The 21,393-nt window shown below is 41.3% G+C and overlaps 1 protein-coding gene across 2 annotated transcripts in view; it reads right to left on the reverse strand.

Annotated features, from left to right (window-relative positions):
* Nucleotides 1-711: 711 nt before the first annotated feature.
* Nucleotides 712-21,393, reverse strand: part of LOC115153449 (myomesin-2) — a 29,901-nt gene continuing 9,219 nt past the window's right edge. For both annotated transcript variants that reach the window (XM_029698900.1, XM_029698901.1), the window contains exons 14-36: nucleotides 20,643-20,826; nucleotides 20,220-20,394; nucleotides 20,005-20,126; nucleotides 18,946-19,133; nucleotides 18,691-18,817; nucleotides 18,192-18,373; nucleotides 17,997-18,111; nucleotides 17,242-17,404; nucleotides 16,785-16,891; nucleotides 16,342-16,386; nucleotides 14,178-14,314; nucleotides 13,593-13,737; nucleotides 13,428-13,490; nucleotides 13,025-13,092; nucleotides 12,669-12,782; nucleotides 5,894-5,981; nucleotides 5,753-5,791; nucleotides 5,154-5,259; nucleotides 4,039-4,202; nucleotides 2,886-2,922; nucleotides 2,625-2,647; nucleotides 2,473-2,528; nucleotides 712-1,744 (exon numbers count right to left, since the gene is read on the reverse strand). In XM_029698900.1, the coding sequence (XP_029554760.1) occupies nucleotides 1,289-1,744; nucleotides 2,473-2,528; nucleotides 2,625-2,647; nucleotides 2,886-2,922; nucleotides 4,039-4,202; nucleotides 5,154-5,259; nucleotides 5,753-5,791; nucleotides 5,894-5,981; nucleotides 12,669-12,782; nucleotides 13,025-13,092; nucleotides 13,428-13,490; nucleotides 13,593-13,737; nucleotides 14,178-14,314; nucleotides 16,342-16,386; nucleotides 16,785-16,891; nucleotides 17,242-17,404; nucleotides 17,997-18,111; nucleotides 18,192-18,373; nucleotides 18,691-18,817; nucleotides 18,946-19,133; nucleotides 20,005-20,126; nucleotides 20,220-20,394; nucleotides 20,643-20,826 (2,904 nt within the window). In that variant the 3' untranslated portion in view covers nucleotides 712-1,288. The remainder of the gene's footprint in view (nucleotides 1,745-2,472; nucleotides 2,529-2,624; nucleotides 2,648-2,885; nucleotides 2,923-4,038; nucleotides 4,203-5,153; nucleotides 5,260-5,752; nucleotides 5,792-5,893; nucleotides 5,982-12,668; nucleotides 12,783-13,024; nucleotides 13,093-13,427; nucleotides 13,491-13,592; nucleotides 13,738-14,177; nucleotides 14,315-16,341; nucleotides 16,387-16,784; nucleotides 16,892-17,241; nucleotides 17,405-17,996; nucleotides 18,112-18,191; nucleotides 18,374-18,690; nucleotides 18,818-18,945; nucleotides 19,134-20,004; nucleotides 20,127-20,219; nucleotides 20,395-20,642; nucleotides 20,827-21,393) is intronic.

A 21,393-nucleotide genomic window follows, 5' to 3' on the forward strand; every position in this document is an offset into this window, starting at 1 on the left:
TTGATTGATATAAGTTACTATTGAAAACGCTGATTTATATTGACTATTTTTTCCAGTGATTAAATATGTATGATTTAATTACATTTACATTTATAATTATTTCAAAAGCTAAATAAGACCATTTTCCTTAATTTGAATTATTCCAATCAAATCCCAACTCCAGTGTAATGATTACTAGAGACAGTTTATCAGTGAAATGAGGAAAAACTGTGACGTTGCAAATTTACTTCAAGGGCTAGGGCTTTGAAGTGTATCAAGCTGAAACAGTTTATCAACTACCCAGAAAGTGTATGACGCAAATAGTTAATTGGCTTGTGCTTGACATGTCTCATATTTGGCTTTTTGAATTGAACACACTCAATTAGGTTAGGAGAAGGCAACATGAATAAAGTTATTTCCTTTCCCATCAAAAGTAGACGTGTGATTGTGTATATTAACGATATCCTTGTGGAGATGCTTTACTTACAACTCCCAATGAATACTGGTGAATCTGGTGGCAAGTTTGCAATGTGCAAACAGCCATACATGAAGTGATTTGTCGATTTGAAAATGAGAGTGGGCAAAGAGGCTGTGAAAAGTACTGATGCGATTCAGATATGCCTGTAGCCACTCTAATTGTTTACATATTTTACACTACGGCTGCATTCAGACACTTTGGGTGAGTGTGCGCTGGAACCCAACAGTAAACAGCTCAGGGACGACACAGTGGGAAGTGATTTTGGCTCTTTTTTATTAACACAAAAGCAGGGGGAGACACGCAGCGGCGAGGAGGGTGACATGATTTATTTGGGGCAGTGACTAGAAACGCCGCACCTGCCACTATGGGCTAAGTGGAGGTCCAGCACTTTGGGGTTATCCATCCGTAGGGAGAGCCAATACCTCAAGATTCCACCAGCTAATTGAAAATGCAGCTTTTAAAACAGAGATTTAATAAACTAAACATCAAAGCTGGCCATTTTTCACCAAAGCGCCTCAAGGGAGACAGAGCCAAGTTCATTAGAAGGCTCATTCAGCTTTGTAAACATTGGTGACAAGCTCTCTGTTTTTTTGTGGCACAACTTCCAACACACTAAATATCTCTTGGCTTCCCGCTCCCAAACCCCCTTTCTTTCTCTCCGAGACATTGGCTCTATCATAAGAAGAAAAAGTGTAAGAGAGCTCAACTGCATCTTCAGTGAAAAATGACAGATATCTACTGTTAAATAACTTTCTATTTGATGACTCATGCTACCAGATTAATCACTTTTTATTTTCCTTTCTCTCTTTGGAATTGAAATGCTTTTGTTGTTTACTTTCTCTTTGTTGGGGTAGGGGACTTCATGCCACGAGCTGGGGTGGGGGACTTAAGTCCCCTAGGAGGGGTGGGGGACTTGGCACCGGCTGGAGAAGAGACATGAGCAGGGGCTGGGGAAGGAGTGACAACCTTGGGACCTGGGATCTCAATAGGACGTTTAGGTGGGATAATCGACTTGGGCGTTACAGTTGGTTTGGCCTGAGGAATCGTATCACCGTGCTTGTAGATGCTCACAACGATATCCACAGACTCTCCTCCATATTTGTTCTGCACCGTCATGGTGTACCTGCCAGAGTTTTCCAGGGTCACACCTTTGATGGTGAGACTGGCAAACTTTCCGGACTCGAGGGACACCAAGTACTGGTCATCAGGATACACCTCTGCACCATTTTTGAACCAGGTGACTTGAGGTTTTGGGTCTCCGCACACTGTGCAGGTCAAACTCAGGGTCTACCAAGCGGGGCAAAGGAATTGAAGGAATGGAAAGACCTTGGTTACCAACACAGATATAACAGAAGAACATAGAATGTTACTCATGTTGTTCTCACCTAAGCAGTGCTGTTCTTTAATTTAATCAGAGTTTACTATGTTTATCATGTCCTAATTCGCTAGTCTCTTGTCTTTGCCTTTCTGAGATGAGCATGTTTCTCAATCCGCTGGAAATATCCCCTCTTGTAGCATCAAGGTAAAAGAACCAATCACACTACAAACAAGCGTGTGTAGTCACTTTGGAGAGACGTGTCAGTGACCTTTACAAGTAGCTCTATTCTGCCATTATGTAAACCATATACCTCTATGACATGTCTACAGAATACTCCTAGCACATACATCACACTGTATTTGTTTCATAAGGACCCCAGTTTATGCTTACCCCACAATATTTCATATGCTGTGTGAAACCAGACATGAAGTGCTGTAAAAGGCAATATATCTGCACAATCTTCGCCCTATGGGTGATTATCTAGTGCAGAGTATAATGCAACTATAAGCTACAGTGGACACAATCAGAAGGCTCTCCAGATTGAATGGAAATTGGGAGCATAGACATCAGCTGCATCCACCTGGTTATGATAGTTGACACTGACTTTCCCAATGTGTTAAATCATGTCTGGTTACCTGTTCTAGCGTTAAATATATTCACATAATTGTATTCAATCGCTAAATAAAATGTAAATTACCTTCTTCTCCATGATGGTAACAACATCAGGCAGACCGCCCAGCACTTTGCCACGGTCTAAAAATGTAGATATCATATAATCACAAAATTGTCTGAATCAAAAGATTTCCCACAGAGCCACGATCTAGCATTATGACAAGAGAAGGTACTCACTGGCTTCAGCATATGCTTCCTCTCTGGAAAACAACAGAAGAATGACATTGTTATTGAGTTCATTAGCACAGTGAGGCTTGCTATATTTCACCCCAAGACTGTGACTCCGTACACATGTTCTGCTTTGCCAAATACTTTAACACTATGTAGGAATCCGAGCTGCATTTTAGCTGTAGGAACGTGGCATTTATACAGTACTGATGCCCTACATATATGTGCATGAAATGAACACTGAACAGAATTATGACGTGATTATCTTACTTTAGTGTTGTGAATTCCGCAAAGGCTTTATCGTAAGCTGTGAACGAAGAAAGAAAAGAGAGGTTACAGTTGGGCTTTTCATAACGTTTCATTAATGTTACACCATACGGAACCAATTTTGAAGTGTAGATGGAGTAGCCTACTTTATTTAATTTTGTGGCTGTACTTACTGCTACTTGTCTGGGAGACACAACAGCAGTGTGGCAGAGACATATCATACCTCAATATTGTAATGTTGTTCTGTTTTGCCTGAAATAGCTCATCCTCGGTCACTCATTACTGTTTCCAGCCCACAAAATCGCATGACCTGTCAGGGACCAGCCCTTGATTATGTTTGTCATCAAACAATATGTTGACTAACTGAAGTATGAGCCAGGATTGCACCTTTAATATTGTTGTTCCTGTTATTTCATCCCCCGGATTTGCCTAAATATGCAGCTTGCTTCTGTGTACCCAGCTGCAGAGATGCCCTTTTAATTATAAATGTAGAAATCTGCAAAACAACAGTGTGAGACTGGACACTGCATGGGTTAGTCTAAGACTGTGGCAGGACAACAGTCGTGTGGGCAATAGTTAGAGATGGTATGCAAAAACTGCAACAGTGTTTGGTAGTTGGTCATTTTAATAAAGATGTCCAGTGATCTCATTACTGTGGTGCAACTGAAGACTCCACCTCATTGATATACTGCCAGAGCAATGGTAATGATATACAACCTCTGCTTTTTCTACATTCAGATGTTATGTACACGTACTAAGATGTTATGTACACGTACTAAGATGTTATGTACACGTACTAAGATGTTATGTACACGTACTAAGATGTTATGTACACGTACTAAGATGTTATGTACACGTACTAAGATGTTGTGTACACATACTAAGATGTTATGTACACATACTAAGATGTTATGTACACATACTAAGATATGTACACATACTAATGAAGACAACTACAAATGCATGTGAATACAAAAAACAAAAATGGAACTTACCATTATCCTGGTATTGTCATTGAGGTTCATACATGCTGAACGTGCTAATATCACTCTTGGGATTCATTTATTATGCTATTTGCAAGACTGACGGAGAAGTAGGTTGTCAAAGTACAAGTACAACAACATGCATAGTCAATATCAGATATCGTCTGACTTACCATCTCCAGAAAGGTCAATGGTGCGACTGTAGGTGTTCTCCGTATCTATTATCTGGATGTGGTACAGACCCTTATCCTTTTCTGTGGGTTCAAGGATCTCCATAATGGCCATGGCAGGGGTACCTCCAATATGCACCTTCTCAGAGTGAGAGAGTTTACTTTCCCTGAAAGGGTGAAAGGGGAGGAACCGATGGAGCATAAGTATTGTTTTTGGGATCCATTGCGTTGGATTGAGTAGGTCCCTACTGGTTTACTCAAAGAGCAGTCAATGAAACATGGTATCAACTGAAATTCACAGGTAGCTCGATGAGGAATTTATTAGGAGAACATCAAAAAAACATAATATGAAATTGTGATTGATTCTAATGAAAATAGTCAAATGTCCAGATTTCTTGCATAATAAGTGTACTTTCTAGTAGTCTATCAAATAATGACCCGCTACAATTGCTGTGCTGGACCATTTGAGCATCATAATTATCTTATTTATGTGCCATTGCCCTCTTAGCAGTCAGGGAGGTCCTGAAAGTTGCCCAGCTCAAATTTGTGAGGAATCATGGGAAATGGTAGGCTTTGTTCATTCATTGTGTGTGAAATTGTTGCCATGCTGAAACATGTTCCCCCTGTCAGTGCCATGCACACTGCAAGAAAGTAAAGACCTGAAGCAGCTACTTCAAAATGTTCATACAGGGATTAGAAGACCCACGCATGGTTTAGCTGAAACTGGTTTGCCTTACACAAGCTGCTGTAACCAATGACTTCCCACAAGCCTGAGGGAGTGTTTTTTAAAAATCCTGTAGCTATTCTGCTAGGTACAGTAGGCCTGTATAATTGTTTCCAAAGAACAGATAATTTGGGAAAATTGTAAATATGATAGATTTATTTTGTATAGATAGTGTGTGAAGAGAGGCAGTCTTTAGTCTCCCTTTTGTGTCACTCATTTTCAATAACCACCTTTTTATAATAATCTCAAATCATGTTTACATGCCTGGCTCATGTTAAGCCTTGGAATAAAACCTTGTGTGGATTCTATTTCCATAAACATTTCCATAATTTCTAATTATCTGCATAATTGAATAAAAAAGTACCCCCCCCCAAAAAAATGTGCATATGCTTACGCATGCAGCCAATGGATTTTCATCTCCTCTGTGTAGTATTTCATGTGGCAGTGGAGCTGAATGCCTGTTGCAGTGCAGTGAATTGCCAGCTCCGCTGCAGAGGATCCTGGAGAGAGAAAAAAGTAAAAACCATGCGTCCTTTAGTGTACATATGCTGACATTTATGTTCTATACTTCTCTTAAGCTAACATATCTTCTTAGATATATACAACTTGGGTATTTGCAGTGGTTTACTAATTGGTTGGCCGGTGCTGGGAATCGGAATCAGTGCAATAAATGCCGTAATGGAGATACGACTTCTGGCTAGGATGACAGGTACAGTACAGATGTTACTTGCAGCCCAGTTCATGAGGGTGGAGTAACAGGACCCTTGATATGCCCAATGGCTGTGCAATCCTCCTCATTAGTTGTGCTGTACTGATTTAGCTGCACTGAGAAAAACCACAGAACTGTGTGAGGAACAAATTATCTGCAATCTAACGATCAAGTGAGTCTAACGGATTTCTTGCACTGGTTGAATAACAAGCAGAATAAACTGATAACAAATTTGTTTTAATACTAAAAAGAGAAGTGACAATCAAGAAGATATTAGTACCTACCAGCAAGTTTAGAAAGCTTCTCGATTATTTCATCAAAGGCTGTAAGAGAGATGTTGATAAAACAACATTTTGTTCAAAGTATGTTTACAGTAAGACAATATTTCAGATGCAACATAATATAGTTTTCATATTAATATTTACCATGGCCGGATATTTCAATTTGGGACTGATCCTTTCCTCTGTCATCACTGATGGTAGCTTTGTAAATGCCAGTGGAAGCCTTGGAGAACTAGGTTGGATAAAAAACAAAGCACAATTTCAGGGATGAAAATAGAATGCAGTCGATAGGCCCACCCTCTGCAACAGTAGCAGAGACCATGTAAACTACATTAGCTGCATTACATTGAGAATAATTGTTTTAATTTAGTAATTTCCTGTTCATATAATTGAAAACAAATTGTCCCAATTTCATATAATTTTCTCAGCTCTTCTGGGACTTACATTGCCATCAGAAAGTAATCACACCCCTTGACTTTTTCCACATTTTGTTGTGTTAAAGTCTGAATTTAAAATAGATTTAATTGAGATTGTGTCATTGTTTATGAAAAATGAAAAGCTGAAATGTCAATAAGTATTCAACCCCTTTGTTATGGCAAGCCTAAATAAGTTCAGGAGTATATTTTTGCTTAACAATTCACATAAGTTGCATGGACTCACTTAACATGATTTTTGAATGACTACCTCATCTCTGTACACCACACATACAATAATCTGTAAGGCCCCTCAGTCGAGTAGGGAATTTAAAACACAGATTCAACCACAAAGACCAGGGAGGTTTTCCAATGCCTCACAAAGAATGGCTCCTATTGGTAGATGGGTAAAAAAGAAAAAAGCAGACATTGAATATCCCTTTGAGCGTGGTGAATTTATTAATTACACTTTGGATGGTGTATCAATACACCCAGTCACAACTAGCATACAGGTGTCCTTCCTAACTCCGTCGCTGGAGAGGAAGGAAACCACTCAGAGATTTCACCATGAGGCCAATGGTGAATTTAAAACAGTTAGAGTTTAATGGCTGTGATAGGAGAAAACTGAGGATGGATCAACAACATTGTAGATACTCCACAATACGAACCTAAATGAAGGGTGAAAAGAACGAAGCTTGTAAAGAATAAAAATATTCCAAAATATGCATCCTGTTTCAAATAAATCACTAAAGTAAAACTGCAAAAAAATGGGGCAAAGAAATTAACTTTATGTCCTGAACACAAAGTGTTATGTTTGGGGCAAATCCAACACATCACTGAGTACCGCTCTTCATATTTTCAAGCATCGTGGTGGCTGCATCATGTTATGGGTATGCTTGTCATCGGCAAGGACTAGGGATTTTTTGTATATAAAAAGAAACGTAATAGAGCTAAGCACAGGCAAAATCCTAGAGGAAAACCTGGTTTGTATTTATATTTGTATTTATTATGGATCCCCGTTAGCTGCTGTTAAGGCAAAATTAAGGCAGGCATACAATTTTAAAAACATGACAATGCATTCATAACAGATTTCACAACACACTACGTGTGTGCCCTCAGGCCCCTACTCCACTCCCACGTATCTACAACACAAAATCCATGTGTACGTATGTGTATAGTGCGTATGTTATCATGTGTGTGTACGCATGTGTCTGCGCCTATGTTTGTATTTCTTCACAGTCCCCATAAGGTGTATTTTATCAGTTTTTTAAATCTGATTCTACTCCTTGCATCAGTTACCTGATGTGGAATAGAGTTCCATGTAGGCATGGCTCTATGTAGTACTGTGCGCCTCCCATAGTCTGTTCTGGACTTGGGGACTGTGAAGAAACCTCTGGTGGCAAGTCTTGTGGGGTGTCTGAGCTGTGTGCTAGTCGTTTAAACAGACAGCTCGTGCTTTCAACACGTCAATACCTCACACAAACACAAGTAGTGATGAAGTCAATCTCTCCTCCACTTTCAGCCAGGAGAGATTGACATGCTTATTATTAATGTTTGCTTTCTATGTACATCCAAGGGCCAGCCGTGCTGCCTTGTTCTGAGCCAATTGCAATTTTCCTAAGTCCCTCTTTGTGGCACCTAACCAAACGACTGAAAAGTAGTCCAGATGCAACAAAACTAGAGCCTGTAGGACCTGCCTTGTTGATAGTGCTGTTAAGAAGGTAAATCAGCGCTTTATTATGGACAGACCTCTCCCCTTCTTAGATACTGTTGTATCAATATGTTTTGACCATGACAGTTTGCAATCCAGGGTTACTCCAAGCAGTTTAGTCACCTCAACATGCTCAATTTCCACATTATTTATTACAAGATTTAGTTGAGGTCTAGGGTTTAGTGAATGATTTGTCCCAAACACAGTGCTTTAAGTTTTTTAAATATTTTTGACTAACTTATTCCATGCCACCCATTCTGAAACTAACTGCAGCTCTTTGTCAAGTGTTGCAGTCATTTCAGTTGCTGTAGTTGCTGACGTGTATAGTGTTGAGTCATCCGCATACATAGACACTCTGGGTTTACTCAAAGACAGTTGCATGTCGTTAGTAAAGATTGAAATAAGCAAGGGGCCTAAACAGCTTCCCTGGGAATTCCTGAATCTACCTGGATTATGTTGGACAGGCTTCCATTATAGAACACCCTCTGTGTTCTGTTAGACAGGTAATTCTTTATCCACAATATAGCAGGGGGTGTACAGCCATAACACATACATTTTTCCAGCAGCAGAATATGATCGATAATGTCAAAAGCCGCACTGAAGTGTAATAAAACAGCCACCACAATCTTTTTTTAATCAATTTCTCTCAACAAATCCTCAGCCATATGTGTAAGTGCTGTGCTTGTTTAATGTCCTTCCCTATAAGCGTGCTGAAAGTCTGTTGTCAATTTGTTTACTGTAAAATAGCATTCTAGACACTGGGAGACAAATTCACCTTTCAGCAGGTTAATAACTTACTGTAAACTCCGGACTATAAGCCGCAACTTTTTCCCAGCTTTGAACCTCGCGGCTTAAACAATGACGCGGCTAATATATGGATTTTTCCCGGTTTCAATTTTTTTTCAAAAAAAAACATTCTGTGACGTGTTCAGTTTTTTGGCGGCATGAAGCTTTCATTAGACCAATGAAATTGCCGAACGGGTTAAGGTCAAACAACTTTTTTGTTTACTGTTTAGATTAAATGGAGCGCTCTCAAACTTCCCATCATTCTCATTACGGTAGTCATTTTGTCACCCTCATCATGGCAAAGACACGGAGAAATGCATATGATGCAGCTTTCAAGTTGAAGGCGATTGATCTGGCTGTTGGAAAAGGAAATAGAGCTGCTGCACGGGAGCTTGGTCTTAATGAGTCGATGATAAGGAAACAGCAGCGTGAGGAAACAGCAGCGTGAGGAATTGACTCAGTGCAAAAAGACAACTAAAGCTTACTGCTAATTTTTTATTTTTGTTACAAGCCGTGTTTCGTTAAAGCATATTTATTTTTGTTACAAGCCGTGTTTCGTTAAAGCCTATTTATTTTTGTTACAAGCCGTGTTTCGTTAAAGCCTATTTATTTTTGTTACAAGCCATGTTTCGTTAAAGCCTGTGTAAAGTCCATTTGTTTCAATGTACCGGTAGGCACCTGCGGCTTATAGACTTGTGCGGCTTATTTATGTTCAAAATAATATTTATTTTTTAAATTCAGTGGGTGCGGCTTATATTCAGGTGCGCTTAATAGTCCGGAAATTACGGTACAGTGAGGGAAAAAAGTATTTGATCCCCTGTCACGTCCTGACCAGTGAAAAGGGTAATTTGCCATAGTAGAATGGTCAGGGCGTGGCAGGGGGGTTGTTTTGTGTGTTTTGGGGTTTTTTGGTTCAAGGGGAATTTGTTCTAGTTTTCATTTTCTATGCTTCATTTTCCATGTTTGGCCGAGTATGGTTTCCAATCAGAGGCAGGTGTCTTTCATTGTCTCTGATTGGAAGCCGTACTTAGGTAGCCTGTTTTCCTTTGGGTTTTGTGGGTGGTTGTTTTCTGTTTAGTATGTTAGGATACCTGACAGAACTGTTTGGCTGTCGTTTGTTTTTCTTTGTGAAGTGCTTTTTTCATTCAAAAATAAAAGATGAGCACTCAACACGCTGCGCCTTGGTCTGTTCACTACGATGCCTGTGACATCCCCTGCTGATTCTGTACGTTTGCCCACTGACAAAGAAATGATCAGTCTATAATTTTAATGGTAGGTTTATTTGAACAGTGAGAGACAGCATAACAACAACAAATCCAGAAAACACATGTCAAAAATGTTATAAAATGATTTGCATTTTAATGAGGGAAATAAGTATTGACCCCTCTGCAAAACATGACTTAGTACTTGTTGGCAAAACCCTTGTTGGCAATCACAGAGGTCAGACATTTCTTGTAGTTGGACACCAGGTTTGCACACATCTCAGGAGGGATTTTGTCCCACTCCTCTTTGCAGATCTTCTCCAAGTTTCGAGGCTGATGTTTGGAAACTCTAACCTTCAGCTCCCTCCACAGATTTTCTATGGGATTAAGGTCTGGAGACTGGCTAGGCCACTCCAGGACCTTAAGGTGCTTCTTCTTGAGCCACTCCTTTGTTGCCTTGGCCGTGTGTTTTGGGTCATTGTCATGCTGGAATACCCATCCACGACCCATTTTCAATGCCCTGGCTGAGGGAAGGAGGTTCTCACCCAAGATTTGACGGTACATGGCCCCGTCCATCGTCCCTTTGATGCAGTGAAGTTGTCCTGTCCCCTTAGCAGAAAAACACCCCCAAAGCATAATGTTTCCACCTCCATGTTTGACGGTGGGGATGGTATTCTTGGGGTCATAGGCAGCATTCCTCCTCCTCCAGACACGGTGAGTTGAGTTGATGCCAAGAGCTCCATTTTGGTCTCATCTGACCACAACACTTTCACCAGTTGTCCTCTGAATCATTCAGATGTTCATTGGCAAACTTCAGACGGGCATGTATATGTGCTTTCTTGAGCAGGGGGACCTTGCGGGCGCTGCAGGATTTCAGTCCTTCACGGCGTAGTGTGTACCCAATTGTTTTCTTGGTGACTATGGTCCCAGCTGCCTTGAGATCATTGACAAGATCGTCCCGTGTAGTTCTGGGCTGATTCCTCACCGTTCTCATGATCATTGCAACTCCACGAGGTGAGATCTTGCATGGAGCCCCAGGCCGAGGGAGATTGACAATTATTTTGTGTTTCTTCCATTTGCAAATAATCGCACCAACTGTTGTCACCTTCTCACCAAGCTGCTTGGCGATGGTCTTGTAGCCCATTCCAGCCTTGTGTAGGTCTACAATCTTGTCCCTGACATCCTTGGAGAGCTCTTTGGTCTTGGCCATGGTGGAGAGTTTGGAATCTGATTGATTGATTGCTTCTGTGGACAGGTGTATTTTATACAGGTAACAAACTGAGATTAGGAGCACTCCCTTTAAGAGTGTGCTCCTAATCTCAGCTCATTACCTGTATAAAAGACACCTGGGAGCCAGAAATCTTTCTGATTGAGAGGGGGTCAAATACTTATTTCCCTCATTAAAATGCAAATCAATTTCTAACATTTTTGACATGTGTTTTTCAGGATTTTTTTGTTGTTATTCTGTCTCTCACTGTTCAAATAAACCTACCCTTAAAATTATAGACTGATCATTTCTTTGTCAGTGGGCAAACGTACAAAATCAGCAGGGGATCAAATACTTTTTTCCCTCACTGTAAAACACAAGTACAAATATACACTGGAGTTGCTTACCAAGACAACATCAAATGTTCCTGAGTGGCCTAGTTAGTTTTAACTTAAATTGGCTTGAAAATCTATGGCAAGACTTGAAAATGGCTGTCAAGCAATGATTAACATCCAACTTGACAGAGCTTGAAGAATTTTAAACAGAATAATGTGCACATACTGTACAATCCAGAGACTTACCCAGAAAGACTCACAGCTGTAATTGCTGCCAAAGGTGATTCTAACATGTATTGACTCAGGGGTGTGAATACTTATGTAAATTATATATTTCTGTATTTCATTTTCAATACATTTTCAAACATTTTGAAAAACATGTTTACACTATCATTATGGGGTATTGTAGGTTGTTGAGTGAGAAAGAAAGTCAATTTAATACATTTTGACTGTAACAAAACAAAATGTGGAATAAGTCAAGGGGTATGAATATTTTCTGAAGGCACTGTACATGTGGCCACTTGATGAGCAGTATGAAACATGCGACTGTATGTCAAGCACAGGATCAGAGTATTCTTTTTCCATCTCATAGCTTTGTGAGGACATAGTATGAGTGAGAATGCAAGATTGCAGGGTGTGATTATTTATAATGACATCATTGGATGTGACTGGTTTCTATGACAGCGGTGCTCTACTGAGGAAAGAGGCGTTCGTCTTCTTCCCCTCAGGGTTATTCCTCTTGTTTCCTATAAATGGCTGGTGTTCCTAGGACTGAGAGTCAGAACTCGACTTGACTGCATCAGTGTCCGCTTCTCATACTTCTCTTTCATGATCACCAAATGTTTTGGTGGCTGTGTTTTTGTCTTGTCTTATTGTATAAAGCCAACCGTTCCCCTAGGAACTGGCTGCATGAGCGTGTTGGCGGATAATACCCTCCTTCAACACAAACAAGTGCGATATATTGTAGTACTAGCGACAAAGATGTCTGTCTGACTCTTGCTTGGCCTGATTGTGTCTAGATGTTTGCTGATGATATGGAAAGCCATAGACCTCTTCAATGGCTGCCTTGAGATTTCCAGCAATGGAGGTCATAGTATGAATGCACCTAACCCAGTTTAACTGGAATCCAGACGGTAAGGTCCTTCACTGTAGCCTATTATCAAAACTACAGGGTCTCAAGAACTCCATTGTGCTTCTGCCTACTGTCCACCTAACTGCTATTATATGTAGTTTGTTCAATCTGTGTGTTTGTGTGATAAAATTACCAGGGAAATAGGAAGCTTGCAGGCTCCAGATGCCAGATTGGCTGGCCCTTCAGGGGTAATCTCAACGTCATCCTTGAACCAGTGCAGCGCTGTTTCTTTCTTCAGATTATCCACCTGCATTATGAAACAATAGACCCGTGACCCGCAGAGAGGTGGACCAGCCCAAACAAAGAGGCATGACTGCACTACAACAACACCATCTGTCATCATGCCTCTCAACAGAGTGGAACAACGACTAAGCTGAATCATGCTGACTGTGTTTGTCGTTTAGATTGGCATTAGCGATAACTCACGCCATAATTTCCATTTAGTCTCTTTGTCTAATCTAATTGTACTTAAGGTGAATGTCTAATTACCTTGCAGATGAGTGCAACAGAACAGTCGTCCCCGACATGGACTGACAAAAACTCACTGAAGTGGGGGCCTGGAAATAGGCCGAGAGACAGAAAGTGGGAGAAGGGGCGATGTGAGGGAGAGAGGTGGGGGAGGGGGGATTTGGAGGGAGGGGGAGAGGGGTCACAAAGGTCAGATTTTAATGCATTGTTTTGCTAATAACATCCTTGTATCCTTGTAATATTCTTGTAACAATGGGTGGCTTATGGATTTGCAGGTGCGATAACAGTGTGTGGTTTCCATAAATAATGTGAACCTTACTAATCCATTATGATACCTAATCATCATTTTAGTGTACTGGCTGTTTGAAATTAATATTTCATTTAAATATTACTCAACTTAATTTCACAATTTTTTTACTTTTACCTTCTTTCACTCTGATGTACTCGCTCCTTTGGTGTTCTGCGTCTGCAAGAGCTGCCTTGAAATCTACAACCCAAACAAAGTGATACATGGGATAAATCCTGGATACCTCATGGACCTATCCTGGATTAGAGCACAACAACTCCCCCACAGCAGACAGGTTCTCACCATCTCCGATAAGCACCAGAGAGGACTGGCCTCTGGCTTTGCCATCCTCGATCTGAACAGTAAAGGTACCCTCGCTATCCTCTGTGAAATGATCCAGCACAAACTCAATGATACCAGTCCCCACGTTGTGACTCGCATGATTTGGCTGAGAACACAGAGAAGAAGACACCAAGAAAGTTTACAGGAGAGGACATTACTGAGGGAATATTGCGAATCCAATAATGTAGTTATGTTGTGTGATCTACTCTAGTCTTGGCTTAAAAAGGCTATTCATGCCATACATAGTGATGAGAGTAGAATGTCTAGTTCAAAGACAACAAAAGAATTGTCTGTGCATGTTGTGTCTGAAACGACACCCTATTTCCTGTATAGTGCACAACTTTTGACCAGAGCCCCATAGGGTTAGCCTCCTAGGGCCCTGGCCAGAAGTTGTGCACTTTATCGGAAAAGGGTTTCTAAAGAAGTGCACTAAATAAGGAATGGGTGTCAAAAGTGCACTAGGGAATAGGGTACCATTTTGGATACATTTTGGACAAAGACAATGTGTCAGTTTAGTGATGACAGGAATAAGGATGTGACTCTTACATCATTTGCTGAGAGCTCCTTGTTGTTAGCAAAGAACTTGTAGGTGACAGCAGAGGAGATGTGCTCAGCCTGCAGCCAGAAGCACATGCGACCGCGCTCCAGAATCTTGTAGGCCAGTTGAGTCTTTAGAGGGATCACTGTGGAAGCAGGAAGAAGGGAGGAAGAAGGTGATGCAAATAGAGGTAAGTTTTGTGATAGAAATTACATTTGCTCATGAAAGAAATGTAATTTGTTCAACAGGTATACATTTTCCTCCTTAGAAAATTAGAACAGATTAGAATTAGAATCCTCAGCCACGCTCGAGGTCCTAAACGACATCATAACCGCCATCGATAAGAGACATTACTGTGCAGCCGTATTCATCGACCTGGCCAAGGCTTTCGACTCTGTTAATCACCACATTCTTATTGGCAGACTCAACAGCCTTGGTTTCTCAAATGACTGCCTCACCTGGTTTACCAACTACTTCTCTGATAGAGTTCAGTGTGTCAAATTGGAGGGCCTGTTGTCCGGACCTCTGGCAGTCTCTATGGGTGTGCCACAGGGTTCAATTCTCGAGCCGACTCTCTTCTCTGTATACATCAATGATGTTGCTCTTGCTGCTGGTGATTCTCTGATCCACCTCTACGCAGACGACACCATTCTGTATACTTCTGGCCCCTCTTTGGACACTGTGTTAACCAACCTCTAGACGAGCTTCAATGCCATACAACTCTCCTTCCGTGGCCTCCAACTGCTCTTAAACGCAAGTAAAACTAAATGCATGCTATTCAATCGATCACTGCCCGCACCTGCTCGCCCGTCCAGCATCACTACTCTGGACGGCTCTGACTTAGAATACGTGGACAACTACAAAAACCTGGGTGTCTGGTTAGACTGTAAACTCTCCTTCCAGTCTCACATTAAACATCTCCAATCCAAAATTAAATCTAGAATTGGCTTCCTATATCGCAACGAAGCATCCTTCACTCATGCTGCCAAACATACCCTCGTAAAACTGACCATCCTACCAATCCTCGACTTCGGTGATGTCATCTATAAAATAGCCTCCAACACTCATCTCAACAAACTGGATGCAGTCTATCACAGTGCCATCCATTTTGTCACCGAAGCCCCATATACTACCCACCATTGCGACCTGTACGCTCTCGTTGGTTGGCCCTCGCTTCATACTCATCGCCAAACCCACTGGCTACAGGTTATCTACAAGTCTCTGCTAGGTAAAGCCCCGACTTATCTCAGCTCACTGGTCACCATAGCAGCACCCACTCGTAGCATGCGCTCCAGCAGGTATATCTCACTGGTCACCCCCAAAGCCAATTCCTCCTTTGGTCGTCTTTCCTTCCAGTTCTCTGCTGCCAATGACTGGAACGAACTGCAAAAATCTCTGAAGCTGGAGACTCATATCTCCCTCACTAGCTTTAAGCACCAGCTGTCAGAGCAGCTCACAGATCACTGCACCTGTACATAGCCCATCTGTAAACAGCCCATCTATCTACCTACCTCATCCCCATACTGTATTTATTTATCTTTCTCCTTTGTACCCCAGTATCTCTACTTGCACATTCATCTTCTGCACATCTACCATTCCAGTGTTTAATTGCTACATTGAAATGACTTCGCCACCATGGCCTATTTATTGCCTTAACGTACCTCATTTGCACTCACTGTATATAGACTTTTTGTTTTCTTTTGTTCTACTGTATTATTGACTGTATGTTTTGTTTATTTCATGTGTAACTCTGTGTTGTTGTATGTGTCGAATTGCTATGCTTTATCTTGGCCAGGTCGCAGTTGCAAATGAGAACTTGTTCTCAACTAGCCTACCTGGTTAAATAAAGGTGAAAGAAAATGTTAAAAAATAAAATAAAATAGGCTGTGATGAACCACATGCTAAAAAGTTGATGGATCAAGGGCTGACAAAAACATTTTCTGGGATTAACAGTTGTCTCTTTTATGTGGTTTACACGGATCTTACCTCATCATCAGTCTACAACGGCGCACACGCCCATACAGTATATGCAGATTATTCAAGCCAAACCCCCAAAAATGTAATCGTCCTTTTACCCTGAGCTGTGTATTCCAAAATATAATTTGATGGGGACCAGAATGAATGAGATTGAAAATAAAAAATCCATATTGAATAATTCCGAACAAAACCTACCCGGGTGTCTGATACCATAGCTCTTTGCCAGCATTTTCTCCAGCTCTGTAATAGAGGGAAATAAGGGGAAATGCATTTCAGTATTCCAATGATCCAATATCTGTTTCGCAAATTGATTTCAGGAAACAGCCAAACAGCTTCATTCACAGCAAAGCCTTTTTACATGAAACGTCATCGTATACTTCCACGGTAAACGTTATCTGCACTGCACAAGACCAGACATGCATGTACTGTATCACTAGATCATATCATATTTATGAAAGACTGTGATAGGTGCCATTATTGTCTGCCGTATAATGAAGTGCTGTTGTGTTGATTTAGATGTACTAGTACAGTATGCATGCATGTATGGACAAAATCTATTTTATACCATGATCTGTCCAGAATGAGGGTTCTAAATAAGTAACCTCCTATTTATGATCCACTCCCCACCCAGGGCCTACCTTCGGCATGGATTTCATGGCTGGCAGAAACACCATCAGTGTTAGTTACAGAAACAGAGAAGCAACCCACATCCCCCTGGTCAGGGTGCTTGAAAATAAGCTTGGAGCTAGAATGTAATAAAAGAAAAGACACACCATTGAATATAGGGTCCAGTAGATATTTAGCACATCAATAGAAGTATATATTTTTTTATTTAACTAGGCAAGTCAGTCAAGAACAAATACTTATTTACAATGACGACCTAGGAACAGTGGGTTAACTGCCTTGTTCAGGGGGCAGAGTGACAGATTTTACCTTGTTAGCTCGGGGATTCGATCTAGCAACCTTTCAGTTACTGGCCAAATGCTCTAACCACTTGGCTACCTGCTACCTATTACGCATTTCTGAATCACTACTGAGAAGTTTTATTTAGATAAAATATATTTGATCTGTTGACAAGTTTTGTGCATAGCTTACGTGCTGCCCTCTGTTTTGATGACAATTTCTTTGGAGAAGTCAGTGATTTCCTTGTAGAATTTCTTCCACACAAAGTGGGAGCTCTCCGTAATTTGACAGCTTTCAAATGACAGGATGATGTCACCTGACTCTTTGTCCACTGTGCAGGTCATCTCCTGGGCACCTTTTGGATTGACAAAGCAAAGAGCGAAGTTGACAGGCAACAGCAATAAAAATCTGGCATTGCAAGTACAGCATGTCCTAGAGATGGGTGTTTAGGTGCAGTCATACAGTACTAGCGTAGTATGTTCATTATATGTCCACGGTGTATTTGTGTCTGTATGTTCTGCATCCTCTGTTGAATTAATATCAAAAGAATTGTGATAATGACTTTTCCCTGATCTCACCCAGTGCTTGAGTTGCTGAGGTCCCTGCAGAATACAACACTGCTCTCTGCTGGTTGCCTGATGCTCTCATTCCAACCACTTTACAGAGCTCCATATGAGTCATCTATTTTTCTCTCCTCCCACGTCCTCCCAATGTTCCTTATCAACAGAAGAACAGACAATCCCTCCCTAGGCCCCTCCTCAACATCCCTGTCTAGTGTACCCCACACTTCGTGGTGTTACTCTCCTACATTTCAGCTAATCTAACTCCCATTTTAATGGGAATCCTGACCCAAATAAACATTCTCTGTGGAACGCTCTGAATGAATGCTGCTCTGTACTAAACCACATTGAAGCTCAGCATCGGAAATTGTGTCTATCTAACAGTACCTTCCACTGCTTTGGCAACCACAGGGTTAGAAGCCAAGGAAGGCTTGCCGGCACCTTCAGAGTTCGCCGCGCGCACTCTGAACACATATGACACACCGGCTTCCAGCCCAGTCACCTGAAAAGGACAAGGACTGTAAAATGTGCCAGACAGGGTACATTGTCATAACTCATAGGTATTCTAGGAATACTCTGTACCTTGTGGTAGCGGTGACTGACAGCATGGCTCTCATTGGAACAGTGCCATTCATCTGAGCCTTTCTTGGCAAAGTCCACAAAGTAGCCTGTGATTGGGCTGGCGCCGGTGTAGATGGGAGCCTTCCACTCCACCACCACAGAGTCATCACGGATCTCGCAGAAGGTCATGTCATAAGCTGGACCTGAAATTCAGAGTGCAGTGAATGTAGGAAATTACAGCCAAGCAGTTCTTTAAGTCAGACACACAGAACATAGGGGTCAGACTGTGTAATGTGTACGTGCTGCTATCTTAATGATTGATGTTGGAAGTGGCACTGCCGATAAGCTTGAATGCACCTCTTCCAGAATTCATCATCACATAAAAAGGATGAGATATGCATTATGGTTTAAATATGCAACGGTATTTGCATGTAAAATGACATTCGCTTCTTTGAACTATGCACACTTTGTTTCATCTTTAAAATATCAACTTGTTTCAGAGAGGTTTGCGGTACTGTACCTGGCTCTGGCATGGTCCAGGCATCACAGTGGAAAGCCTTGCTCGGGGCAGAGGGGGCACCAAGACCAGCAAGACTTCCACCATAAACCATGAACTCATAGACTGCACCTGCACTCAGATGTTCAACCTGTAGTTGATAGGGAAAGTATTAAAACTGTTAAAACTGTTTGAATCACTGCATAATAGATTCATTATGATCCTATGATCCTAACTGTAACAGATTTTATTTTTTACTAAGGTCAATCAGATTTATACCTTGAACAGCCTCTCTTTGATGGGTGGGATGTTGACCTCTCTCCATGTGTGTTCTCCGTGCCTGCGTTTGTTGATGTAGTATTCAGCCACCGGAGAGCCACCAGAGTGGACGGGCCGCTTCCAGTTCAGAACCATGGACTCTCCATCACAAGCGAGCAGAGCAATGTCATATGGAGCAGAGGGAATCGCTGCAAACAGTTTAAAAGTGTCTTAAACATGTATCATGGTGGATATATAGCAGGGGTCCCTAACTCCTGGTGAAATACTGGTTGTGCAGGCTTGAAGTAGCATGTATACAGTGCATACTTTCCGAATCCACTGTATAATACATCAATCTTAATTCATAATGGAGTAAACTAGCATGTTAAATATGATCATTGTTCACTACAAACTACAACATTTTGCCATCCACATAGTTTGGAGTATCGCCAATAAATAAGTTTAAAAATGTATGGTGTGATGAAACAATCTGCAATTGTTGGTTGAATGTCCCAAAGGAACTCTGAGCCAATGGTTGGTTTTTGACTCATATTGCCTAAATTATTCACATTATTTGGACGAGAAAAGTACATGACGATTGGCTAAATCATATAGGCTCCCAGTCTGTCCTGCTGAAACTTTTGAATTGGAAGGATAATGGTCCTCTTTTATTGGAGACATTGATTTTAGATATTCGGCCAACTTAAGGCATCAAAGTTAGATGTCTTTGTTTGTCATATTTCTGGACAGCTACCAACAGACTTGTTAAACAGTCTTGATAACCTTGCTATAATTGAATCACTATGATCATTCACAGAGAAAAGAGTCTCCAGCTAAGCACAGTGGGTCGCTAAAATCGTGTATTTGCATTTTTCTTCTGCTGTTACTTTTGCTACTGCCAGATTGAACCCAGCACTTTTTACGCCTGGTTGGAACCTTGACTAATGACAATTATATCCTGTGTGTGTGTGTGTGTGTGTGTGTGTGTGTGTGTGTGTGTGTGTGTGTGTGTGTGTGTGTGTGTGTGTGTGTGTGTGTGTGTGTGTGTGTGTGTGTGTGTGTGTGTGTGTGTGTACTCACTGAGGGCAGCTTTGACAGAGAGGGGGGACGACTCCTGTGATTCATCACTAAGACCCAGCTCATTGATGGCTTGCACACGGAAGACATACGTCTCACCAGTGGTCAGGCCTTGAACCACAAATCTAATCAAAAATAGCAGATGAAGTAAAATGTCAACATATTATGATGAATGAAATCACACTCTTCAAATAATAAGTCTATGACTGAATACATACTTGTTGCTCTTGTGAGGCTTGTGGTTAGCAGAATCCCAGTCCTTGGAGCCTTTTACACAGACATCGATGTAGTAGCCAATAAGGTTATTAGGCTCCTTGGGTTCAGCCCATTGGATAACAAGAGATGTGTCAGTCTGCCTTGTGGCAACCACCTGACCAGGAGCGGAGGGGACACCTACAGTAGATTAACAGCGTTAATGTCTAGGGGAAAATGTCAACTATCTACTTACTTTAATTGAAGGACTATTATTTCTTAGCAAAATCTACAATATGAATTACTTTAAAAAAATATATATATCAAATTCCACCCTTGACTATTGCTGTGATTTGCAGGGAGTTTGACTTTTAGAGAGAATACTTGAGCACAACCTTGGGGAGGACTCTAAGAGATACCTATAAAGCCATTGAAGAGGACCCTCTTACCACGCAGCTCTTGAGTCTGAATAGGCTCAGTAGGCTCAGAGGCTTCACTGCTGCCATACATGTTTGCAGCCAGCACGCGGAACAAGTATTGTTTTCCCTCAGCCAAGTCAAACACGGCATAGCGAGGAGATCTCACAGGCACCTGAGTGTTCACCCTCTGCCACGCACCGGTCTCAGCTAGGCACTGTGAGGGAAGAACCCCCCCCAAAAAAAACATTTACACCCTGTTACAACATCCACAGAAACAGGAAAATTAAATAGAGAGAAAGTTAGAACCCCAATTCATTTTGCTGACTTCAGCTATTCATTCGGGTGGTGACCCTGATTGTTTTTGCCCTCGATTATACTATTGAACGCATCTTAAGAAAGATTCCATCTGTTTTAGAGCAGAGTTTCTCAAACTTGTTGGGCCCGCTGACCTCATAATTAGAACACAACTTGAGTGAGATAAAAAAAAACATTTTACATACAAGGAATTTTACTACAACTTCCACAGTGCATGGCCGGACGAACCAAGTCTCGGGCCCTAGGAAGGAACATTTTAAAGGCCCGCGTCTTGTGCAGTTTTCAAGCTAATTTCCTGCAATTCTACACCATTTGTAATGTGGCACAGATATGTTGTTGCAGCTTTAAAGCTAAGATCCTGCAATTCTACAAATGTCGCATGAGGCAGAGAGATGTTACAGTGCAATTATTTAATAAAAATATTGAATCTCTTCTTGTTAGTAATAATCCTAAAAATAAATGAGAC

Source organism: Salmo trutta, chromosome 18 (genome assembly GCF_901001165.1).
Source record: "Salmo trutta chromosome 18, fSalTru1.1, whole genome shotgun sequence".
Taxonomy (NCBI): Eukaryota; Metazoa; Chordata; class Actinopteri; order Salmoniformes; family Salmonidae; genus Salmo; species Salmo trutta.